Source organism: Sebastes fasciatus, chromosome 1 (assembly GCF_043250625.1).
Source record: "Sebastes fasciatus isolate fSebFas1 chromosome 1, fSebFas1.pri, whole genome shotgun sequence".
NCBI lineage: Eukaryota > Metazoa > Chordata > Actinopteri > Perciformes > Sebastidae > Sebastes > Sebastes fasciatus.
This window is the reverse complement of record NC_133795.1, coordinates 45,385,642-45,412,165: the sequence shown is the minus strand read 5'-3', so window position 1 is coordinate 45,412,165 and position 26,524 is coordinate 45,385,642. Positions and strand designations below refer to the sequence as shown.

At 43.0% G+C, this 26,524-nt stretch overlaps 2 protein-coding genes across 3 annotated transcripts in view; one reads left to right on the top strand and one right to left on the bottom strand.

Moving 5' to 3' along the window:
• The window catches only part of rbpjl (recombination signal binding protein for immunoglobulin kappa J region-like), a 32,000-nt gene extending 15,711 nt beyond the window's left edge, over positions 1-16,289 (bottom strand). Inside the window, exons 1-4 of the mRNA XM_074649718.1 lie at positions 16,032-16,289; positions 15,665-15,791; positions 6,306-6,438; positions 1,038-1,172 (exon numbers count right to left, since the gene is read on the bottom strand). Coding sequence (XP_074505819.1) covers positions 1,038-1,172; positions 6,306-6,438; positions 15,665-15,701 — 305 coding nt within the window. The 5' untranslated portion in view covers positions 15,702-15,791; positions 16,032-16,289. The remainder of the gene's footprint in view (positions 1-1,037; positions 1,173-6,305; positions 6,439-15,664; positions 15,792-16,031) is intronic.
• matn4 (matrilin 4) overlaps positions 6,094-26,524 on the top strand; it is a 47,533-nt gene continuing 27,102 nt past the window's right edge. For both annotated transcript variants that reach the window (XM_074649717.1, XM_074649716.1), the window contains exon 1: positions 6,094-6,355. The gene's annotated coding sequence lies outside the window, so the exon portion shown is untranslated. The remainder of the gene's footprint in view (positions 6,356-26,524) is intronic.

Below are 26,524 nucleotides of genomic sequence, written 5' to 3'. Positions count from 1 at the left end.
AACTTCACACTCTTCATTTTACTTTTAGTACGTACTGCAACTGCTCTCACAGACTACGTACTGTTACACGCAGTATGCATACTATGGGACATACTACTGCGTTTGTTTGTTACTACTTTGACCCTCTTGCTCATATAAACACTGTGCAGAGGATTGTGGGTCAGAATATCCAGAACAGCATGTTGGCTTCATACTGAAAATGTGACCGGATGTAGTAGGACATCCTGGTATTTTTGGCATTCTGTATTTGACACACTATGTATTGGGACTAGGGCTGTCAATCAATTCAAATATTTAATCACGATTAATCGCAGATTAATCGTATATTTTTATCTGTTCAAAATGTACCTTAACAGGAGATTTGTCAAGTATTTAATCCTTTTATCAACATGGGAGTGGGTAAATATGCTGCTTTATGCTTTAACACAGCATGTATCTTCAGATGTGTTGATACTTTTACTTTAAAGTTACTACGAGGAACTCTCATTTTGTGTTGATTTTGGCGGTCCCTGTGGACAAAAGCCGTAGTGTTTCCAAGCACCAGACTCCCTTTAGAAAACCTCTCATTTTACTGCAGCAGGGTCTGACAGTGTTCCCCCCTCAGTCCCGGTTCTGGTTCTACCCATGCCTCCCTTCCCTCCAGCGGGCCCTGTAATACGGCCTGGTCCTCCACCAGCGTAGAGTCGGCTCCCAGCGGGGACCGGCGGAGGAGGCGCTGCTGCCGGGCGCCGAGCTCTCCACCTCCCGCCACTTGTAATATAGTTCATAGTATAGTTGCAGTACAAAATACAACTTAGATGTAAACTAGTTGTGTACTCAAAGTTTAAAGTACACTTAAAAGTATACTTTTATAAACTAAAAAAACTTACTACATAAATTATACTTCGGGGAAATATACTTCATAAAATAAAGTTGAAGTATGCTAATTTTTGGTCTTCTCAGGACTGGAGGTGACACTGAGCTATGAGTGTACTTTGAGTTTGTTGCGTGTTTATTCACCTAACTGTCTGAAAAGCTCCTCGGAAACATCATCAAACCTTTTCTCGTTGCCGTAGGACTTCTGAGCGACCTTGGCGTGCAGGATGGTGACGCTCTGGTCAGCGTGAGCTTCTCTTCCTGGTTCCCTCGTTGTGCCCAGTAACTGACAGCCTTCAAACCCCAGGTCCAGTCTCCTGATTGGACAAGAAGGTCGTCAGTCACAAACAACCAGGAAATACCGTGTTGTATATGTGTGTGTGTTTGTCTCATGGAGGTGTTAACAGAGCTGGAGGGTCACACTGTTCATTCATCCTGGTGGTCAACTGAAAACTTCCCTCACAGCTATAAAAGAGACGTCTGTTAAACTGCTGCCAGTAAATCTCAAACAGCACACAAGCTTAATTATTAATCTTTGTATTGTGAACTTTCAAACCACGAAGCCGTCTTATTTCAGAGCCCAGAAAGTCTCATCCAGTCATGTGCAGCTAAACACAAAGGAACAGAAATAAAAGGTTATAATCCATGATCAGTTCAACTAATACGTCCACAGTCTGAGATCTGTCGAGATCTGACGCCCAGGACTATTCTATACGTGGTATTCTATAGGTGTTCAGTGTATGTACAAACAAATCATTAACACGGTATCTTCAAACTGAACGGACTCCAATAAATCACCATCGTCTCGGACTGAATCATCAGCTTTTAGCAGTGGAGCTCTGGTGACTGTCAGCTGAGCTGTGATACGCAGAACGTACGTTCAACCCAGAGACTGTATATAAGAAGAGGACGTAGTCACCGTGACGTCATCTATTGGTTCGTGAACTGTGCAGTTTTGAAACCTCGAGTTCGGCATTTTGGCCGTCACCATCTTGTTTTTTAGTCGTCACCATCTTGGTAATTGACCGTCACCCTCTTAATCTTTGTCCACCGTCGTCATGGTATTTGGCCGTCACCGTCTTGGTAATTGGCAGTCACCATCTTGGTATTTGGCCGTAACCATCTTGGTATTTGGCCGTAACCATCTTGGTTTTTGTCCGTCTCCATCTCGGAATTTGGCTGTCATCATCTTAGTTTTTTGCCGTCTCCATCTTGGAATTTTTTTTAGCCGTCACCATCTTGGTTTTTGGCCATCGTCGTCTTGGTTTTTAGCGGTCACCATCTTGTTTTTTTGCAACCAGAAGTGACATGAGAGGGTGGAGCTAAGTTCAACCGAACATTGAATAAGACATTTTTAGGCGACCAAAAAGGTTATAATTAACTTTGATTTTAACACACTGTGAAAGGGTTAAAGTTCTAAGACGAAAACACGGACAACTCCCAGACCGGACAACGCTGTGGCAGCAACCTGTCAATCACAAGGTAGCCCCGCTTATCTGAAATGTGATTAAAAATCATTCATCCTTCAGTTTGAGCATTTCATTTCAAAGTGTTTGTTGGTGATTAGATTGAAACAGAAACGAGGTCTCAAACTCATGTGTGTGATTAGATTTTGAAAGCTGAAGTGAGCAGCAGGTGAGTGACGGAAGGAGTGGCCCCGTCGCTCCACTAACAATAGCAGCTGTCACATTAGCTGCATTTCCTCTCTGCAGTAACGACGTAATGAGGAGTAGTGCCGTGGGGCCGTGGGGCCGCGGGCTGGAATGCTGCTCATAATGAAGACTGCTGACACGACAGGAGGAAGAGGAGGAAGAGGAGGAAGACATGGAAATATACGAAAAAAAAAGAGTTTGTGACAAAAACAGTGTACCAGTGCATGAAACACGATTAATAAACGTGTCGATGGGATTTTTTCATAGTACAATAATTCGGAACAAATTCAATAAAGACTTGAATATTTCAGTCATTGTTTTAAAAAGAATATTTCAATATTTTAGGAAAGATGCTCATTCGTTTTTCACCCTGACAAAAAATGGTCTGGTAAATAAATAGTAAATTGTCTCGTAGTCAGCTGGTAAAACCACAACTTGTTGTTCTTACCATTATCAGGCAATCCGTATTGTTTTAAACAAACAATACATGTTAATGATATGACATGACATGACATGTGATAAAAGATATGATATGATACATGCCTGGCCAACACGTTCTCACTCTCAGCTTGTCAAATACTGACGGTCAGTGGCCCCACGCTTCATGTCCTTCTCTAGTGTCAGTTTGAGGGACGGCGGGTCAGTTTCTGTTCGCTACCTGGTAGGTTTACTTACTCCTACCATCTACTAGCAGACTTTGAAAAGACTTTTAAAAGACTGAAGTCTGACATCCTCTCACATCTAAGTCTTAAGTCACAGAGTTTTTGATCACAGACTAAAATATTTTGCAAAGACGGGATCTTGCTGGGTCACTATTTACAAGATAAAAACTTTTGAAAAACAAGTGGACAAAACGCCGCAGCCCTCGAAATCCCAGCTGACTAAGCTATAGCTAGCTAACCACTGTCCCATCGAACGTCATTGAACTCACGATAATATTAAACTTGTTTGATTTTATCAGAACGTCAAGAGGAGAAAAAGACTGACTATAGACTGCTGAGTTATATGACCACCTTACACTAAAGAGATCAAGGAGCACGCCGTAACACTAGCAACACTCTCCGGATTTTATTCTGAAATATGCTGACGTACGTAAGTAAGTAAAGCCTTGAATCATCCATCCATCCATCTATCTATCGATGCATCGTGAAGGCCTGGACATGTTATATTTATCTGGATGTGTCTATTTCCAGATAACTTGGCTGAATAACCTTGTTTCTTCCTCACACAGTGGTGCATGTATTCAGAGGAGAGCTGCTCCTTGTGAGGAGGAACGTCGGCCTGCTGAGCTGAGTTCACAGTTCAGGGATCACACTTGACTGGCTCTGTGTGTGTGTGTGTGTGTGTGTGTGTGTCAGTCACCAAGGTGCCAGCAGTAGCCTAAATTAGACCTTCCCCTCTACAAAGGTCAAAGTTCAGTGTGTCGGGAGCTCAGACCCTCTGGTATTTTACACAGAGAACACAGAACCACAGAGAGAAGAGACGGGGGAGGGGAGGACGTACTTTCACCTCCTTAAGAGAATTCCTCCTCTGGTCTACAGGTTGTTCTAGTGGAGGAGGAGGAGGAACGTACCTTTCACCTCCTAAAGAGAATTCCTCCTCTGGACTACAGGTTGTTCTAGTGGAGGAGGAGGAACGTACTTTCACCTCCTGAAGAGAACTCCTCCTCTGGCCTACAGGTTGTTCTAGTGGAGGAGGAGGAGGAACGTTCTTTCACCTCCTGAAGAGAACTCCTCCTCTCGTCTACAGGTTTTTCTAGTGGAGGAGGAGGAATGTACTTTCACCTCCTAAAGAGAACTCCTGCTCTGGTCTACAGGTTGTTCTAGTGGAGGAGGAGGAGGAACGTACTTTCACCTCCTAAAGAGAATTCCTCCTCTGGTCTACAGGTTGTTCTAGTGGAGGAGAAGGAGGAACTTGCTTTCACCTCCTAAAGAGAATTCCTCCTCTGGTCTACAGGTTGTTCTAGTGGAGGAGGAGGAGGAACGTACCTTTCACCTCCTAAAGAGAATTCCTCCTCTGGACTACAGGTTGTTCTAGTGGAGGAGGAGGAACGTACTTTCACCTCCTGAAGAGAACTCCTCCTCTGGCCTACAGGTTGTTCTAGTGGAGGAGGAGGAGGAATGTTCTTTCACCTCCTGAAGAGAACTCCTGCTCTGGTCTACAGGTTGTTCTAGTGGAGGAGAAGGAGGAACTTGCTTTCACCTCCTAAAGAGAACTCCTGCTCTCTGACTGACTCTGACGGACTCTGACTGATGCCGATGCACCCTGACGGACTCTGACGGACTCTGACGGACTCCGACTGACTCTGACGGACTCTGACTGACCCTGATGGACCCTGACGGACTCTGACTGACTCTGACGGACTCCGACTGACCCTGATGGACTCTGACGGACCCTGATGGACGCTGACGGTCGCTGAAGGACTCTGACTGACCCTGACTAACCCTGACGGACTCTGACGAAGTCCGACTGACCTTGACGGACTCTGATGGACTCTGACAGTGTTGCCAGATGTTGCGAGAGAAACAAGCCAAGAAGTAGCAACTCCTCCCCCCCCAAAAAAAGCCCAAAAGAAGCGACCTTACCGACCTATCATAATATGAGAGAGAGAGGAGGCCCCTTGATCACTTCATATATATGTATGAATTTATTTTGGATTACACTTCATTTTTGCATCCATTTTTAGCTTGTAACTTTACATTTTTCTTGTCAATTAAACTTAAAGTCAGTCAGTGACGGACGGACTGACTGAGTCGTGCACGACGGCCCCACCTCTCTCCACCTCTCCCTCTCCCTCCACCTCTCCCCCTCCCTCCACCGCTCCACCTCTCTCCTCTCCCCCTCCCTCCACCTCTCTCCACCTCTCCACCTCTCTCCTCCTCTCCACCCCTCCACCTCTCTTCACCTCCCTCCACCCCTCCACCTCCCTCCACCTCTTCATCTCTCTCCTCCTCCCTCCACCTCTCTCCACCTCCCTCCACCTCTCTCCAACTCCCTCCACCTCTCTCCACCTACCTCCACCCCTCCAACTCTCTCCACCTACTTCCACCTCTCCACCTCCCTCCACCTATCCACCTCTCTCCACCTCCCTCCACCTCTCTTCGCCTACCTCCACCTCCCTCCACCCCTCCACCTCTCTCCACCTACTTCCACCTCTCCACCTCTCTCCACCTCCCTCCACCCCTCTCCACCTCCCTCCACCTACCTCCACCTCCTTCCACCTCTCTCCACCCCTCCACCTTCCTCCACCTCTCCACCCCTCTCCACCTCTCCACCCCTCCACCTCTCTTCACCTCCCTCCACCTCTCCACCCCTCCACCTCTCTCCGCCTCCCTCCACCTCTCCACCTCCCTCCACCCCTCCACCTCTCTTCACCTCCCTCCACCCCTCCACCTCTCTCCACCTCCCTCCACCTCTCCACCTCTCTCCACCTCCCCACCTCCCTCCACCCCTCCACCTCTCTTCACCTCCCTCCACCCCTCCACCTCTCCATACTGCCCGCATGAGCTCGGTGTGTCCCTCCCCGTGGTTCTGGTCTGTAGTGAGGTGGGTGGGGTTTCTGCCGGGTGGGGTCTCTGCCTCCACTGCTACTTGTCCTCCTCCGGTTGACTCGTCCAGCAGCTCATTCCTCCGGTGAACCGAGCAGAGCGCGCTCCCGCCGTCCTCAACGCATCCTCCCGGCACGGAGACTATCAGGTCCTGGATAAACTACATCAGACCTAGACCCCCCAACCCCCCTCTCTCTGTCTTAACCCGGGACATATTGAGCAGCAGCTGGCCCTGGGTCGCCTGTCTTACCTGTCCCATCCGGTCCTCGGAGCGTCGTGTCCGGCCAGCAGCGTGCCCAGGTGAGTCAGCGGGCTGACCGTGTCTGGGGTCAGAGGAGCCGGGTACAGTAGAGAGGAGAACCCGGTCTGGCTCCTGGAGCTCTCTGGAGGGTGTAAAGATGAGAGGAGACAAACTGTTAGAGGGTTTCATTATGAAATGATTAATGCTCCAATTAAACGTCCTGATAATGAAGAGTGAAGAGAAGCAGACGGACATGATGTCTGCAGGATAATAATATTATTATTAGTGATAATATAATTATTATGAATAGTGCTGTGACTGTTGGACATGATGCCTGCAGGGTAATAATACTATTATTAGTGATAATATAATTATTATTATTATTAGTGCTGTGACTGTTTGACATGATGCCTGCAGGGTAATAAAATCATTATTAGTGATAATATAATTCATATTATTACTGACTGTTAGACATGATGCCTGCAGTGAAATAATACTATTATTAGTGATAATATAATTATTAGTATTAGTGCTGTGACTGTTTGATGCCACAGAGAGAATCAACCAGATGCTGTTTTCATTAACAGATTTTCATCATCTCTTGTTCGGCTTCTAAATATGATGATTAGCTGCTTTTATTCGTCTTAAATGATGATAAACTGAATATCTTAAGATGTATAACTGATATCAGCGCCCGTCACCTTATTATTTATTTTATTATTATTTTATATTCAACATTAGTTATGTCCTCTGAGAAACTGATCAGCATGTTCACTGTTCTGACATTTTATAGACAAAATAATGAAGTCTTTATTCAGGAGATCAGAAGCTGCTTCTGACTCCTACAGACCTTCAACATTAACCTGTTAACCTGTGGTCAGAGACTCCAGTCTGCTGCTGATAATTAATGAGGTTAAAAACACATTTGGGTTGTTGTGAAGAGATTTATCTTTGTTTCTCTGATCGCTATAAAGTTAGAAAGAAAACCGTATCTTAACATTTCTGTAGTGTGTTTAAAATGAAGAGATTTAATGAAGGAAGAAAAGAGATTTAGTACTCGAATTATAATAATCTGAAGAACAAGAGGTGCCGTTGAGTGAGGGAGTGAGTGATGCTCTGGGTTCACACTGGCTGCCTGGAGCTGATGCTCTGTGCAGGCATTATATATATATGGGTAGACAGTTATATAGACAGGTGGACTGATGGGACTGATGGGACTGATAGGTCAATTTCTGAGCTGGATAACGGTGTGAATTCAAACAAAACTACTTCGTTATGTTTAGTAAAAGCTTGGTTTGTATTAAAATAAGTATGCTAATTGAAGTAACGTACGTAAGTTAAGTGTTAATAAATCAACGTTGACTTGAGCAGCGGTTTCCTGGTCAAAGTGTTAGTTTGACCTGTTCGTCCATGCCGTCCTCCTCCCTACCAGGACTTCATATTGCTGCAGCCTGAAGCAAAAAATGTGAAGTGATAACACACAAAATTACTTAAGAAATTGGCGTATTATTCATATGCTGGATGGAAACACAATGATTCATTTACCAAGTTTCCATGGTAACAATCAGTGACACCAAACGCAAACAGAGGAAACCGGCTTTAAGGGCTTTAAAATTGGTAATAAATCTCAGTGCAGAAACGTGTCGTAATTTGTAAATAATAGTAATAATCCACAATTAAAACTCATATTCATTCATGGAGCTCTCCAAGTCACTCTATGTTCTAGAACACTGTCCGGCACATTTTTCAGAATAAAAACTTTGTGTTAACAAATGAAGGAATTCTGTCCACAGAAAAAACGCTTGGTGCTTTTATTTTGAAATGAAAGCAGGAAGTGTTGATTTAAAAATAAGTTTTTACTTTTTTTTTTTATCTTTGTAACATATTTTTGATATTATAGACCTCGAAACTGTATTAATCTGGCTGGTATGATGTCAATATACAGTCAATAGATCACCTTCACTGTCTGTGACATATTCTACAGATGTCTAGACATGGAAACTGTAGTAATGTAGCTGATATGATGTTAATATACAGTCTATAGAGCACTTTCACTGTCTGTTGTTGCTGGGAGATGTGCACGGCACGCGTCAAAAATAGGCGAGACCTCTATTCTCTAGAAGAGACGGAGCTGAGATGCGCGTGAAATGCTGCTCTAACCTGTTAACACGGACGCCAAAATAAAAAACAACAGGTAACGCAGCCGCCACGCGCTCCTGACGTTCCTAGTGTGTCCGGGCAGTACGTTTTTTCACTAGCTGCTGAATGAGAGGCATAAAAGTCAGAGAATCCCAATTCCAGATAGTTGTAATGAGATACAGACTCAGTGTCAGAGCCCTGAACAGTGGTGACAGGTGACAGGAGGGAGATTCACTGGCTCACATTCTGCATCGGAGTTTTGTTTTGTCGGCATTTAAAACAAGTTTTAAGTCACACAGCGTGTTTTGTATTCCTCTTAGTTACCGTAACGTTACCGTCAGCTCACTCACGGTAAATGCAAACGTCGGCTGCTGACTGGTTAGCGAGCGTTAACTGTAACGTTAACCATTAACCGTTAATCATCAAACAGTCTAATGTTAACTAACTGCTAACATTAGTTTACCTCGTTGACTTGGGAATCATTTTTCTGTTGCCGCTGCGGCTGCTGGAGGTCATAGGTTGGCAGTATATGCTGTTTGTTCAGGGGTGTAACGATTCATCTACTACATCGATGTCTCTATTTATATTCCTACGATTCAACTACATCCATAGGTACTCGGCAAGTTGTCTTTCACGGGGGACGTATATCGATCTCCAATCCATTTGCAAGGTAAATAAGAATTTACACCTTGTAGTTAAGGACGACAAACGTTATATGGACGTATTTTTTAGCACTTTTAATAGTGAAGAAATGTTAAACGTTACTCCGGTTCACTCTCCCCGTGTATGACGTCATCGACATGCGCCAGCAGCGCCGATCTCAGAAAGACGACCACAAGGCAAAGCAGGCTGATGGCGAGGAAGAGCCGGACCAGAGAGAGATTTTCAGGCCGTGGTTGAGGTCCAGCGTGTGGAATCATTTTGGCTTTTAGAAAAAGGGAGATGTCCTCGATAAATCACTCGCTGTCTGCAGAATATGTAAAGGTCAGATAAAATACAACGGCAACACGACCAGTCCGTCCACGCTCCCACTGCTACTCCTACACCATGAACTTTATTTAGTGTTAAATAATTTATTATTGATCTACCGTTTATACTGAAAATGAGGACAGAAGCAGCAGGTTAAACCACTGTTCATTTAACTGTAATAGAAGTTGGTTTATTCTATTTTTTGTAAAATATTTCCGCTCTGTGTGTGTGTGCGTGTACTTGTTTTCATGACAAATGAGGACAATTCTATGATAACACACCTTCAATATCAGGACGCCCGGAAAAATGAAGAAATTTTTCATTTTTCTGAGCTCACCACAGTGTTCTAAAGCCTCCGTAGCATTAAAACCAGGTCTGACCAAAATGTAGCCTTAGACAAAATCTCAACAGATGGATATATTCGTAGAAGCATAATACTTTGATTCCCAAGTGTCTAGGACCTTGGGAACAGCACGTCCCCATTTGTCACGTTGTTTTCAAAAGTCCTGATATTGTCTATAAGCACGTATGTGTGTGTGTGAGTTTATGTTGTCAAGCAGGTTTAGTAATAACCGTGCGCTACACACAACGTGCATCATTTCCATCACAGTTCATTCTAATATAACAGGTATTTCTCTTTCAATTCTCGTCCCAGAATTATTTTTATTCTCCCCGGTCCTACGTTTTTCGGCCCCAGGGCGACGGGACGTCCATCAGCTCGAGCGCTGACTGCAACAGAATTTCTATGTTAAATACTTTAAATTTTACTTCTAATTCTCGGGAAAGAAAACAGAGTAATTGGCACCTCTGAGCTGCATCAGACCAGCATCAACTAATATCCATCAATTTTCATTCATTCATGTATTTATCTCTTGCCCCTCAGAGAGTCTGTGCACGCCACTGCCCAGACGTTACTACATGCACGCCCCCCGTCCCTTAAAACGCTCCCTCAGAAACAGAATTTTTTATTTTCCTAGGACGTCTGAAATTTGCTAGAGTATTTCTCCGTCTCTCTCTCTCTGAGGAGGACGAGGCGCCAGCAGCCCTCCTCATCGTCACACTAGGAAACAACATCTGGTGCAGCTGTATTGTTGTCTGGGTGGAAACAGTAGAGTCATAGTGCCGAGACACGCCACGCAGAGCCGGAGACGCTGAGATAACGAAGAGGAAACAAAGGTGTGAAAATTTGTCATAAATCTGGAGAAAAAAAACAGGAAAACTGGAGGGTTGGTCAGAGTGGCAGTTCATGAATCAAGAGATACATGCAGCTGGATGCAGCGGATGGATATAGATGTCTATCTTAATAGTCCTATAGATCTGAATAGAGTCAGCCATCAGCCTCTTCTAGTCAGTGAGACAGGAAGTCAGTGGGTGAGACAGGAAGTCAGTGGGTGAGACAGGCAGGCAGCTGGAGAGTAAAACGGTCAGGCAGTGAGTGAAACTGCTAACAGTAGCAGAGTCAACATCTGGCTCCAATCTACAGTAGCAGAGTCAACATCTGGCTCCAATCTACAGCTGCTAACAAGAAGAGCTGTGTGTTCGTCTCAGGGAGGCTGCAGCTGTCTCACTGTCTCCTGTCCTTCTCAATGTCTCCTGTCTGTCAATCACTCTGAACCAGACACAGGACCGGTCTCACTGTCTCCTGTCTGTCTCACTGTCTCTTGTCTGTCAATCACTCTGAACCAGATACTGGACCGGTCTAACTGTCTCCTGTCTGTCTTCTTGTCTGTCTGTCTGAACCACAGAGCTGCTGTGTTGTCATCATCTCTCCTTCACCTGCTGCTTTAATCTGAAAAGTTTCCTCGTCAATCACTCTGATTGATGATGTCACACGTGGTCACAGGAAGTGTTTGTCCTCCCTCTGTCTGTCCTACCTCTGTCTGTCCTCCCTCTGTCTGTCCTCCTTCTGTCTGTCCGACCTCTTAAAACAAATCTATGTGAGCTGATTCATTGATTTATTTCAATACTTTTTAGAGATCTGAAGGATAAAATGATGACTGAGAAAAAAAAAGATTAGAGGAAAATCTGAATATAAAAACTTTATTTTGTGAAGCATCAATATCTTTGTTCCTTTTAACCGTTTCACAACCCGCCTGTGTATCGGCAACAATCTGGCAATACGATACGAATCATGATGTCACATTGACGTGACATTTGCATTTATCACAGTTCCCATAACATCCAACATCACAGCACTACTCTGAGAGGACACATCTCTCTGGAAATTATATAAAGTATTGACTGAGTCAATCTTTGCATTTAAACTATTAATTAAAAATCAATACAGTATCATAGGGGTGTAACGATACGTTTTTACAACGATACAATTTCCATGGTTCCGATACGATTCAATGACGATTTCTGGCTCATCTAGAGCGATACGATACGATTCAATGATTTGAAATCGATACAGTAACTTTCTTTGCCAAAACTTCAGTCAGTGTGACTGTGAAATAAATATGTGATACTGGACAGAGCAGGTCAGGATTCCTCAAAGTTTTTCTCGTAAGGGGATCAGGGATAAATTAATTATGGATATAAACAAGTAAACATAACGATTAATGACAAATACATACAACTTTTATTAGAATATAATAAAAAGTGCAACTGCAGGACCTGCTGCTTCAGTTCTCAAGATACAAGTCAGTGCAATATTTAACAAAAAATATAATAAACCAACTTCTATTGAAGTTAAATGAACAGTGATTTAACCTGCTGCTTCTGTCCTCATTTTCAATATAAACGGTAGATCAATAATACAGAGATCAACCGCTGATAGTGATCAAACAGCTGATAGTGATCAACGAGCTGATAGTGATCAAACAGCTGACAGTGATCAAACAGCTGATAGTGATCAAACAGCTGATAGTGATCAAACAGCTAATAGTGATCAACAATATGATAGTTCCTGGCCACAGTGCGCTTGGTGGATCCTGTTGGGTCTCTAAACTATGGTGTACGGTCATAGACCTGCTCTATATATAAAGTGTCTTGAGATAACTTCTATTGTGATTTGACGCTATACAAAAATAAATTGATTTGATTTGATCAAACAGCTGATAGTGATCAAACAGCTGATAGTGATCAAACAGCTGATAGTGATCAAACAACTGATAGTGATCGAACAGCTGATAGCGATCAAACAGTTGATAGCGATCAAGCAGCTGATAGTGATCAAACAGCTGATAGTGATCGAACAGCTGATAGCGATCAGACAGCTGATAGCGATCAGACAGCTGATAGCGATCAGACAGCTGATAGCGATCAAACAGCTGATAGTGATCAAACAGCTGATAGCGATCAAACAGCTGATAGCGATCAGACAGCTGATAGCGATCAAACAGCTGATAGCGATCAGACAGCTGATAGCGATCAAACAGCTGATAGCGATCAAACAGCTGATAGCAATCAGACAGCTGATAGCGATCAGACAGCTGATAGCGATCAGACAGCTGATAGCGATCAAACAGCTGATAGCGATCAGACAGCTGATAGCGATCAGACAGCTGATAGCGATCAAACAGCTGATAGCGATCAAACAGCTGATAGCGATCAGACAGCTGATAGCGATCAAACAGCTGATAGGGATCAAACAGCTGATAGCGATCAGACAGCTGATAGCGATCAGACAGCTGATAGCGATCAAACAGCTGATAGCGATCAGACAGCTGATAGCGATCAAACAGCTGATAGTGATCAGACAGCTGATAGCGATCAGACAGCTGATAGTGATCAAACAGCTTGGGACGGAATCATTCCTCTACAAACGCTGTTTAAATAATCTGCTGATAGTAATCCAGTAGTCCACCTACAGGGTTCATTTGGGCATTTTTCATACATGAAAACATTTTAAAACTCTGTTAGACTGACGTTAGTTGAATTTCTGTTTTGCTTTCTACTTTACTCCCGTGAAACCGCTGTCCGTGTCCCTCCACGCCGTTACCGGGTGAGAGAGCGAGGAATCCATTGCGCCGTTTGGCCGCATGCACGCCATGGATGCGTGCTCGCGCTGCGAGGGCGGAGCTGGCAGGCTGACGCATGACTGGAGAGTGAACCGGAGTAACGTTTAACATTTCTTTACTAATAAAAGTGCTAAAAAAACACTTTCATATAACGTTTAAATACAAGGTGCAAATCCTTAGTATCCATACAATCCATTTTTGCATTTCAGATCAATTTCATATCGATATACGTGTCCCGTGAAGGACAATTTAGGAGAAGCTGTTGAGCTACAGAGACGCTCTGAGTTTGTCTTCAACACTGAAACCTCCTCTGTTAGTCGTCGCGTCTCTGACAAACTGAGGCACAGAAACTCTCCAACAGGATGTCAACGACGGGGTCAAATATCTGTCACCTGTCAGTTTCTCAACCTCAGGGTCGCGACCCCGGAAGGAGGTCAGGGGTCACGGCTGGGTGATTGATTGATTGTGAAAAGAGTAAATAAGATGTTTTAAAATCACTGAAGCATCATTTGGTTTCTAGTTCTGGTGGTTGGGGAGCAGTTCATTCTTCTCTACAGTTTGTTAAAGTCAAATAAAGTTCCTCCTGTGGAGAGGAAGAGGAAGAAGAGCTTTGAGTCGACTGACAGGACAGATCTTCTCCATGTTAGTGGTTCAGATTACATCCTAGCATTCAGGGGTGGGACGGCGCTGTACACGTGGACACCAGGAGACTGAAAAGACTTCATTTGACACGAATCAAATCGATACAATGTTGTGACTATTTCATGAACTGCTGCGAGATTGTGTTGATATCTTAGAGCAACATCTACAGTCTCTAATGAGGCTTTCTGGGTAAATCATGTCTCTTTCAGAGGAGCTGAGCTCCACGTAGCTCCACGTAGCTCCACGTGTTCACAACCTGGTTCCTCCTCTTTCTCCACACTGAAATGCTCCTCTGACTTTTCATCTAGCGCCATCATCACATCAGACTGCCAGGCCGACATTGTAGATAAGAATTTGTTCTTAATTGACTTGCCTGGTTAAATAAAGGTTAAAGGCCGTGTAAAGGAAATTCAGAGATTTGTTTCTAAACACATTACAAATGTTGGAAAATAATGAGTGAAAACATGAAAAGTCTGTGAACATTGTAGTACTGGATTGTGGAGTTAGACTGTTAAACTGGTTTGTGTTCAGGATTTTTTAGGCAGGGCTGAAACCATGGCTCCATGACGCAGTGGAGTCATCCTTAACATAACCCCCCCCGTCTTCAGCGACCTGCTTTTGGAAATCCAAAATAGAAACCCATGAAATTAGCAAGGGTTATTTCGGCTAGCTCAGTCGGTAGAGCAAGAAATTATAATCCGAAGATTATGGGATCAAGCCCCACGTTGGGCATTTGCACTTTTATCACTGTTTTTGTATTTTTATGATTGAAATCCATCCCATGGGCGGGGGTCGGGGGGGCACTGTAAAGAGCCACCCTCGCCCCGAGCCTTTCCAGCAAAGGGGAGAGGTCCCGCGAGGGGCAGACTGCGCGACGGGGGCCGTTACCGTCTTCCCACCGTCCTCACACCGTCCTCACACCGTCCACGGGCTGAGCCAGTGGATGTATTAAAAAAACTGGATACAGCGTTGGAGGCGCGGCCCTGTTCATTCCTATGAGAGTTGTTCATTGGCACATGAAGCCTAAATGGCTCGACTTTCGTCTGAAAAATACCCGGATTTTGCAGCGTCCGAGATGATTGGCGGAGTAGTGTCTGCTCGGTCACTTGACTTGGTCCCGGGGTCCCAACGTCACGCCCTCGTCACGGCTTGCGCTCCAGCCTCGGCCTGGGTCTCACTCACATGAACGGAGGAAGGGAAATAACTCTGGATTCGGCTATTAGTGCGTTTTACAACTTTAAAAACGTAATTTTTTTAAATAAAGACTATTAGAGTGTTCATACTGGGGATTTGATTCACCTAAAAATAAATGATCCGCTGAGTTACAGACGTCTCTTTCCCAATATAAGTCTGTGGGAAAAGTCTTTTTTTCCGGCCCAATGGCATCACTTGACGGACACGGACGTTGCAGTACTGCCGTTTGGCCACTACGAAAGTCCGGATCGATGACCCAGAATGCAGATTTATTTTGGCTTTACACGGACTTTAAATAAATATATAAAAACAAAAACAGGAATTTGTCCATCAGTGAAACTAACACCACTCCCATCAGCCTCAGACGCTCTCTGCTTCATTTGTCTGAACTGTTGGTTGTTGCTTGACGTCACATAATAACTGTAACGATATCAATAAGATGAAGAGTCATCTCGTACTTACCCTTCCTGCCGTCGTCTCCGACGTCCAGCTCATCCATGGCGGGCTCTGTTGGCGTTCCTCCGATTCATCGCCACTCTGCTGTTATTAAGAGAACGGCAGCATCAACTGAGAAGGACCTCTGACAGAGCTGTAGGACAAGTCAGACATTTGGACTCAGATGGACAAACATCTGTCAGATATCAGACAATGAGCTCAGTGTCCATCAGCAGCTCTAACAGCTGCTCGACGGTCTGTTGAAATGTTGATCTATGTGTAACTAAACTAACTGGAGACGACGCGTCAAGGTTTAAATGAAAACATGAAACCTTTATTAATATCCAATGTGACAATAACAAACAATCACTGACACATAACAAGTTCTTCTTACTGGTTTCTGAGTGGCAGCTGACCTGAGATCAGCCTGTTGTCCTGCAGCCTCTCGGTTCAGATCCTCTTCTAGTGTCTATCAGTCCAGATGTTCCAGATGCTGCAGTGATGCTCAGTTATCTCACAGCAGGAAACGTTGGCTCTGTTAAAACCTGTCAGACGTCCTTCAGTCAGTCAGTGGAGCAGCCAGTGAAACCAGTGAAACCAGTGTGTTTCCAGTACAGTCTACAGTAAGAGAGGAAAACATGTGTGTCTGTGAGTGAGTGTGTGTTCATGTTTGCCCTCCATCCCGGCTCTCTTATCTGACCACTGGTGTGTGTGTGTGTGTGTGTGTATAAGGAGATAATCACCTGTTGCTTTCTCACACACACCTTTCCTCGGAGAGTCCTGCTGCTGTTTCAGGTTGTTATTCTGCTTGTTGACCGCTAATCTTTTCTATATAATGTTATTTCTACTGAAATCTTTGCAGATAGTACACATGCATAAATACCAGTTGTATAAAACTCACAACTCCCACAAAGACATTCTTTTCTTATTACCAGTGGTTCTGGATTCTTAGTGAGCTGTAATAATGCTGGAACTGAAGTCTGCTGTACGTTTAATACAACAGACTGTAGATATGAGGTCACTCTGACCTGGTCACTACTTAATGAATATATAGTAGTTGTGTTTCTTTAAAGCCCCGACATGTAAGTAAGTAAAGCTTTATCTAAATATATATAGCACCTTTTAAAACACACCGTTACACAGTGCTGCACACACCCATAAAACATCGAACAATGACAGACGGACCAGACTGACACAGACAAACACATACAGTATGTGGATGAGGCCTGTAAAAGGCTTGTCTATTGAGATTGATCTGATGGATTGATCTGATAGATTGATCTGATAGATTGATCTGATAGATTGATCTCATAGATTGATCTGATAGATTGATCTGATAGATCGATCTCATAGATTGATCTGATAGATTGGTGGTGGGGGGGGGATTCCAGAGACAGAAAAGGCCCGATCACCTTTTGTTTTACAGTTGGAGCGGGAGATGGATAGAAGGCTGAGATTTGTGGATCGGAGCGGTCGACAGGTAGAATAAGGAACTAGGAGATCAGACATGTAACTGGGGGCGAGGTCATGCAGTGCCTTATACAACGATCAGCCATCACATTCAGACCACTGACAGGTGAAGTGAATAACATTAATTATCTGGTTACCATGGCACCTGGCAGTGGGGAGGATATATTAGACAGCAAGTGAACATTTTGAACTTTGTGTTGGAAGCAGAACAAATGCGCCAGCGTAAGGATGTGAGGGACTTTGACAACAAGGGCCAGATAGTGCTGACTAGACGACTGGGTCAGAGCATCTCCAGAACTGCAGCTCTTCTGGGATGTTCCTGGTCTGCAGTGGTCAGGACTTACCAAAAGTGGAAGGAGAACCAGTGAACCGGCGACAGGGTCAGACCCGAGGCTCATTGATGCACGTGGGGAGTGAAGGCTGGCCCGTGTTGTCTGATCCAATAGAAGAGCTACTGGAGCTCAAACTGCTGAAAAAGTGAATGCTGGTTCTGATAGAAAGGTGTTAGAACACACAGTGAGGAGCAGTTTGTTGTGTATGGGGACCGGTCAGGGTGCCTGTGCTGAACCGTGTCCACCGCCAAAAGCGCCTACAATGGGCACGTGAGCATCAGAACTGGACCACCGAGCAATGGAAGAAGGTGGCCCGGTCTGATGAATCACGTTTTCTTTTACATCATGTGGATGGCGATGAGTTGGAGGTGTTGACTCGACCTCCAGATTCTCCAGATCTCAATCCGATGGAGCATCTGTGGGATGTGCTGGACAAACAAGTCCGATCCACGGAGGCCCCACCTCGCAACTTATACAGGACTTAAAGGATCTGCTACTGACGGCTTGGTGCCAGATACCACAGCAGACCTTCAGAGGTTTAGTGGAGTCCTTTCCTCCACGGGTCAGGAGGAGTAGAGGACCTGCTCAATATTAGAGAGGCGGTCATAATGTTACGGCTGATCAGTGAATGTGAGTAACAAGATCTGATAGTTGGTTCTGAATTTTCCAGGAAGCCAGTGGAGGGATGTCAGAACAGACGGCTAGTTCTAACCTGCAGCTGCATTCTGAACCACCTGTAGGTGATTTGAAGCAGTTGGACTGAGGCAGGTGTAGAGGGACAGCAATATACAGTAGATGGGAGAATATCAATTAATAGTTCAAGATCTGTGGAAGACAGGATGCATCTGAATTTTGTGATGTTTCTTAGCTGGATAAAACAGGACTTGTCCTCTAGTGTCTCTGTTATACAGGCTGACGTGTCCTTTACGTACGTCCTATAGTGTCTCTGTTATACAGGCTGATGTGTCCTCTACGAACATCCTCTAGTGTCTCTGTTATACAGGCTGATGTGTCCTCTACGTACATGTACGTCCTCTAGTATCTCTGTATAGAGGCTGACGTGTCCTCTACGTCCGTCCTCTGGTGTCTCTGTTATACAGGCTGATGTGTCATCTACGTACATGTACGTCCTCTAGTGTCTCTGTTATACAGGCTGACGTGTCCTTTACGTACGTCCTCTAATGTCTCTGTTATACAGGCTGATGTGTCCTCTACGAACATCCTCTACTGTCTCTGTTATACAGGCTGACGTGTCCTTTACGTACGTCCTCTAGTGTCTCTGTTATACAGGCTGATGTGTCCTCTACGTACATGTATGTCCTCTAGTGTCTCTGTTATACAGGCTGACGTGTCCTTTACGTACGTCCTCTAGTGTCTCTGTTATACAGGCTGATGTGTCCTCTACGTACATGTATGTCCTCTAGTGTCTCTGTTATACAGGCTGACGTGTCCTTTACGTACGTCCTCTAGTGTCTCTGTTATACAGGCTGATGTGTCCTCTACGTACATGTACGTCCTCTAGTGTCTCTGTATAGAGGCTGACGTGTCCTTTACGTACGTCCTCTAGTGTCTCTGTATAGAGGCTGACGTGTCCTCTACGTACGTCCTCTAGTGTCTCTGTTATACAGGCTGACGTGTCCTCTACGTACATGTACGTCCTCTAGTGTCTCTGTATAGAGGCTGACGTGTCCTCTACGTACGTCCTCTAGTGTCTCTGTTATACAGGCTGACGTGTCCTCTACGTACATGTACGTCCTCTAGTGTCTCTGTATAGAGACAGACGGAGGCTGTTAAACACATTACAACCTGATGAAAACAAACAGCAGGACTCGTCCTGTGTTTCCTATCAGACGGCAGAAAAACAAGCAGAAGCTCACCTGAAAGCTGAAACACGCTGCAGTCGGAGTTATTTACTGACCGATGGAGGAACTACTGCACATTTAGATATTCTGTGGAACACATTTGTTTTGTTTGAGATGACGTGAGACGCCAGAGGATCAGTGTGAAGTCACATCAGTCAAACTAAACGGAGCAGCGCTGGAAAGACGCTGGACGGTTTAGAAGAGGATCGATCCAGACGTATGATGATTGACATGTGTTACTCAGGACCACATCCAACTTCACATTTAGTTTCATTCTCATTTGTTTAACCGCATATTCAACTATGCAAACACGTATGCACACATGTCCTAGTTACTTGTGATTTATCACAAATTAATCACACATTTGTTGATCAGTTCTAAAAGTTCCTTAAAGGGAGATTTGTCTTAGTATTTAATCCTCTTATCAACATGGGAGTGGACAAATATGCTGCTTTATGCAAATGTATGTATATATTCATTATTGTAAATCAATTAACAACACAAAACAATGACAGATATTGTCCAGAAACCCTCACAGGTACTGCATTTAGCATAAAACAATATGCTCCAATCATAACATGGCAAACTGCAGCCCAACAGGCAACAACAGCTGTCAGTGTGTCAGTGTGCTGACTTGACTATGACTTGCCCCAAACTGCATGTGATGATCATAAAGTGGGTATGTCTGTAAAGAGGAGACTCGTGGGTACCCATAGAACCCATTTACAGACGGAGCTCCAGAGGCCACGCTACTTTCAAATGATGCTAGCTTTCCAACAACGTCAACCCTATCTTTAACTTTGGAGAGTTATTTAACCTCCTTCATGACCAGCTAGTCTGACATGGTTGGTACCGATGGATTCATCAGCTTTTATAGTTTACTATGATACCAGTATCTTCACTCTAGCTTTAAAACTTTAAAGCCGCTACAACCTGAAAATCACAAGATATGTTAACGCGTTAAATAAGTTAGTGGCGTTAAAACAAATTTGAATTAACGCGTTATTATCGCGTTAATTTTGACAGCCCTACTAATAATATGTCATCTATTATAATTATACATTTTTCTGTCATTTTAGAGACAAAATGATGTATCAGTTAATTGGGAGAATAATCAAAAATAATCCATAGCTGCAGTTCTGTTCTCCTCCAACAAAAACCACATGAAATGTTCCATCTCACCTCATGCAGTTTATGTCAAGTCAGTTTTATTTCTACAGCCCAAATCCCCAAATTTGCCCCAGGAGGGTTTTACAATCTGTCCAGTTTACGCCTCCCTCTGACCTTTGACCCCTTGCTTCAGATAAGGAAAAACTCCCCAAACAAACAAACCAACCCCTTTCAGAGGAAGAGCAGCAGAGGATGACCCCTCTCCCTGGACGGACAGACCATAATGAGTTCTGCAGAAGCCACAGAGATTGAAGCTGGGTCAGTCGGGTGAGATGGGTTAACTCAGTGGACACCAGGAAGTCTGCAGAATGTATTAACATGTTCTGCTTCAGTAGGGGGCAGCAGCAACAGGAAGTCCAGGACTCACATGAACTCGTTCAGCGTCACATGATGCTGCTTCTTTATTAAACCTTCTTCCCTCATCTTCCTCTCTTTCTTTTCTTCTGACATAAAGACGCTTTGTTTTGTTCAGTTAACACAAGTGTTGAATTATTCTCAGTCTTTAAAATGTCCTGCATCCGGACCCAGAATTTCATTTCATCTTCCACAAAGTAACTGAGTAGGGCTGTCAGAGTTAACGCAATAATAACGCGTTAACGCAAATTCATTTTAACGTCACTAATTTATTTAACGAATTAACACATCTTGTGATTTTTAGGTTGTAGCGGCTCAGTTTTAAAGCTAGAGTGAAGATACTGGTATCATAGTAAACTATAGAACCTGATGAATCCATCGGTACCAACCATGTCAGACTAGCTTGTCACGAAGGGGGTTAAATAACGCTCCAAACTTACGCTAAATGTTGTCGAGGAAAGATTTTCATTTTCCAAAGGGGTCCCTTGACCTCTGACCTCCAGATCAGTGAATGTAAATGGGTTCTATGGGTACCCACGAGTCTCCCCTTTACAGACATGCCCACTTTATGATAATCACATGCAGTTTGGGGCAAGTCATAGTCAAGTCAGCACACTGACACACTGACAGCTGTTGTTGCCTGTTGGGCTGCAGTTTGCCATGTTATGATTTGAGCATATTGTTTTATGCTAAATGCAGTAGCTGTGAGGGTTTCTGGACAATATCTGTCATTGTTTTGTGTTGTTAATTGATTTACAATAATAAATATATACATACATTTGCATAAAGCAGCATATTTGTCCACTCCCATGTTGATAAGAAGATTAAATACTTGACAAATCTCCTTCAAGGTACATTTAGAACAGATAACATTGACAGCCCTTATTATTAGATATCAGTCTAAAACCCAAATACGTTCAATTTACTATCACATATGCAACAAATCTTCACGTTTGAGAAACTTAAATTTAGAGAACTTTTAGGCAACGATTATGAAAATAGTTGCAGATTAATTTTCTTTTCATTTTAATTTCGTTTTTAATTTTCCGATTGTTTAATTGACTTAATCGTTTCATCCCGTCCCTCCCACTGGATGTCCTATATTGGTCCTGTTTACATAAATAAAGTTCTGGTTTCAGGTAAAATCACCTGTCCACTAGTGTGGACTCCAATATTCTATTCTAATCTAAACAAAACTAATCTAATCTATTCTAATCTAAACAAATCTAATCTAATCTAATCTAATCTAAACTAAACTAAACTAAACTAATCTAATCTAATCTAAACAAATCTAATCTAATCTAATCTAAATTTATTTAATCTAATCTAATCTAAACTAAACTAAACTAATCTATTCTAATCTAAACAAATCTAATCTAATCTAATCTAATCTAAACTAAACTAATCTAATCTAAACTAAACTAAACTAAATTAATCTAATCTAATCTAAACGAATCTAATCTAATCTAATCTAAATTTATTTAATCTAATCTAATCTAAACTAAACTAATCTATTCTAATCTAAACAAATCTAATCTAATCTAATCTAATCTAATCTAAACTAAACTAAACTAAACTAATCTAATCTAATCTAAACAAATCTAATCTAATTTAATCTAATCAAAATGTATTTAATCTAATCTAATCTAAACTAAACTAAACTAATCTAATCTATTCTAATATAAACAAATCTAAACTAATCTAATCTAATCTAATCTAATCTAAACTAAACTAAACTAAACTAATCTAATCTAAACAAATCAAATCAAATCAAATCAAATCTAATCTAATCTAAATGTATTTAATCTAATCTAATCTAATCTAAACTAAACTAAACAAATCTAATCTAATCTAAATTTATTTAATCTAATCTAATCTAAACTAAACTAAACTAATCTAATCTAATCTAAATGAATCTAATCTAATCTAATCTAATCTAAATGTATTTAATCTAATCTAATCTAAACTAAACTAAACTAATTTAATCGAAACTAAACTAAACTAATCTAATCTAATCTAATTTAATCGAAACTAAACTAAACTAATCTAATCTAATTAATTTAATCGAAACTAAACTAAACTAAACTAAACTAATCTAATCTAATCTAATCTAAAATAAAATAATCTAAACTAAACTAAACTAAACTAAACTAAACTAAACTAAACTAATCTAATCCAATCTAAACTAAAATAAACTAAACTAAACTAAACTAATCTAATCTAATCTAATCTAATCTAAACTAAACTAAACTAAACTAATCTAATCTAATCTAATCTAATCTAATCTAATCTAATCTAATCTAATCCAATCCAATCCAATCCAATCCAATCCAATCCAATCCAATCCAATCCAATCTAATCTAATCTAATCTAGTCTAAACTCTCGTGTAGAGAAACAGAGACGTCCTGGTTAAATAAAGAGCAGATAGAAATAAAAACTCTATTTGAACTTCAGCCTCTATTTTACCCAGGGTTTAACCCCGTGTTTACAGGACTGAATATGCTGTTAAACAGATGAGATTTGGTCCTGATTAATTTGTGATTAATCACGGTTAACTATTTGAGTCGGTTGACAGCCCTACTCGTAATACTTTTTATTTGAGTAAATCTTGAATGTTGGATTTTTACTTTTAATCTACTTTCACTTAAAAAAAGATATGAGTCCTTTTCCCACCGCAGCCAGACGGTCCCACTGATTTATATGTTGTTAAATCCTCATCCCGTCTTCATGGTCGGAGCTGGAAACTTACAATAAAAGCTGCTTTTTATTCTACTGAGAACGTCTGCTGCCACAGAAATCAGACTGGAGGAAGTCCAGCGGGTTATTTTTACTGCCTGCTACTTGAAAAGACCTTTTAAGAAACAAACCACTGTTTCATTTGTCGCGGTAATCTCACGTTCACGCCAACGTCAACAACCGCCGCTGCTCTCTGACTCCTGTTTTAACAAGCAGCTCTATAGACGCCGTCTGCTGCTGGACGAGGCATCACGCTGCTCCACGACGCTGCCTCTTCCTTTGTGACTTTATAGTTAAAGGTTAACATTTTATTCCAGTAACTATAGCAGGTCATTCAGTTAATCATCCTGTAATGTCCCGCAGTAGTTCTCTGAATAAACTGTGATCCCGCAGGGTTAATGAGCTGAACGTGTTAATTGAAGGAAATAAGATCTCCGTCTATATTTAACAGCTGAGTGAGAAACACTCTGTTAACTGAGTCTACGTCCAGTCAGGGAGACCTTTAAACCATCTGAGCTCAATGATGCTCTTTGTAGGTAATTATAGAACATATGTTGGTCTGTGACCCACGGCGGAGGGGAGTGGGGGGGGTGTAGGTGGTGCACATGCTCAGTAGCAGCAGGACGGTAGTAGATTATTGTTGGGTGAGCAGCCGGTGAGGGAGACAGGAAAGGGGTGATGGTGGTGATGGTGGTCGGCTACAGAGAGTCATACTGAGAAGTCTTTGTCCTAGACGCACGCACGCACGCTGCGGGGTTCTCCCTAGTGCTGATGGACATGATGTGTTTTAAGTCACTGATAGTTTGTGCAGTTTAACCCTCTGAGACTCGACTGACTTTACTGTCTTTCAGAGGTTGTAGCGGCTCAGTTTTGAAGCTACCCGCTGAGCAAAGACACGTCCAAAAGACATCAATTTAACGTCTCCGTCGACCGTCCAAAAGACGTCCCCTGAGGAGCCAATATGAACGTTTTTTGCAACGTCTTTTTTAATCGTCTTATTAAAGTTCAACTATTAACATCAACCTGAGTTGCACGTCCGCAGACGTCCACAAAGGCCCCGAACCAGACGTTCAAATATTGAACCCAACTTGCACGTCCACCAGACGTACAAAAGTGGGTCTGGACTGACGGACGTTATACAGACATGATCTGAACGTCTTCCTGACGTCACATGTTTACTGGGTAGAGTGAAGATACTGGTATCATATGAAACTATAAAAACCTGATGGATCCATCGGTACCAACCATGAAATACTAGTTTGTCATGAAGGAGGTTAAATAACTCTTTTCAAAGGGCTCCCTTGACCTCTGTCCTCCAGATATGTGAATGTAAATGGGTTCTCTGGGTACCCACGAGTCTCCCCTTTACAGACATGCCCACTTTATGATAATCACATGCAGTATAAATGTGTTATTGTCTCTTATTCTAAAATGTGAATAGGTCTTGGTGTCTTAATGTGGTATTTTGGAGGGCTTATTGATCATTTTGATCAATTCTCCAGTTGTAAAATATGGTTAAATTTAGCGCCAAATCTCTGTAACAAATGGTATCAACTTATGAGACATAATAAAGCATGAGGATGATCATCATATACTTCTATCATAATGTTCTAAACCCCTTTACACAACAACTTGTCACACAGTGCTGAGCAGCATCTCAAATTAGTCTTCAGCTTTCAGATGATGTACACCACTTCTATGTGACATCTACTGTTGACCTGCTATCTCCCCCTAAAGACCGCCTGGACCCCCCTAAAGACCGCCTGGACCCCCCTAAACACCCCCTGGACCCCCCTAAAGATCCCCTGGATCCCCTAAAGACCCCCTGGACCCCTTAAAGAACCCCTGGACCCCCTAAAGAAGACTAAAGCGGCTCTATTGTGGGTCTCAGAGGGTTAATGACAGTTCTGTATCCCAATATTAAGAACAGAAATGTGGTTCTCTGGCGATGTATAGTAAGTATTTTATTGCTGGAGGTGATGAGAAAACCATGTAAACATGCACACAGTCCTCATGATACCGAAGGACATCCAACACGGTATAAAGCTGATACTTCAGGTGACTTTTAAACAGTTCAACAGATCCGTCTGATGTGACGGACGAACAGTCAGCTTTTGTTTTAGTGCGGTTGAAGTCAGAGCGGTTACATGAAGCCTTGAAGCAGATCCATGTGAACGGAGTGGGAGGACTCAACAATAGGTGTTATAAACTAAAGACTGTGGACGGTTCGTTCTGTCCAGGTCACTGTGGAAGACATTAGCGCTGCAGCAGCAGCAGCAGCAGCAGCAGCAGCAGCAGCAGCAGCAGCAGGGATAATGTGCTCCAAACATGTGGCTGACCTGGCGTTCACTACAGAGACGCTCCTGAATACATGACGGATGAGAGAGAGAGAAAGAGAGAGAGAAAGAGAGAAAGACAACGAGACAAACAGAGACGTAAACAGAGAAAAGAGGCTTTGTGCTCGTCTGTTGACTCGTTACTCAGACCGGAGCTGCTGATGATGACCACAGGCTCTGGCTGAGGACCTGAGGAAGAGAGCTGGCGTTCACGGAGCCTGTCTTGAGTTGACGGCGTGCCCTGGAGGTAAACAGACTTCATTATCTGCTGCTGGAGCTGACAGACACACGGCCAGATGATGCTCATCCACAGCCTTCTATTAGCGGCAGCAGCAGCAGCAGCGCAGCAGCTTGTCCAGGTGTTTGCAGCCCAGAGTTTTACGACGGGGCGGGACAGGAATGTCCCTCCGAAACACGCCATCAACGTTATTATCACTTTACAAACACGACAGGCAGGAATCTACTGCAGCTTCTACAGTCATCACAGAGAGGAGAAACTCAGATTACGGCACAAAGGGAAACACATGGAACCAAACTGGAAGATGTTTCAGATGTTTCCAGATGTGTAAAATGTGAGATATCCCATCAGAGATATCCCATCAGAAATATTTAACATGAGCAAATTA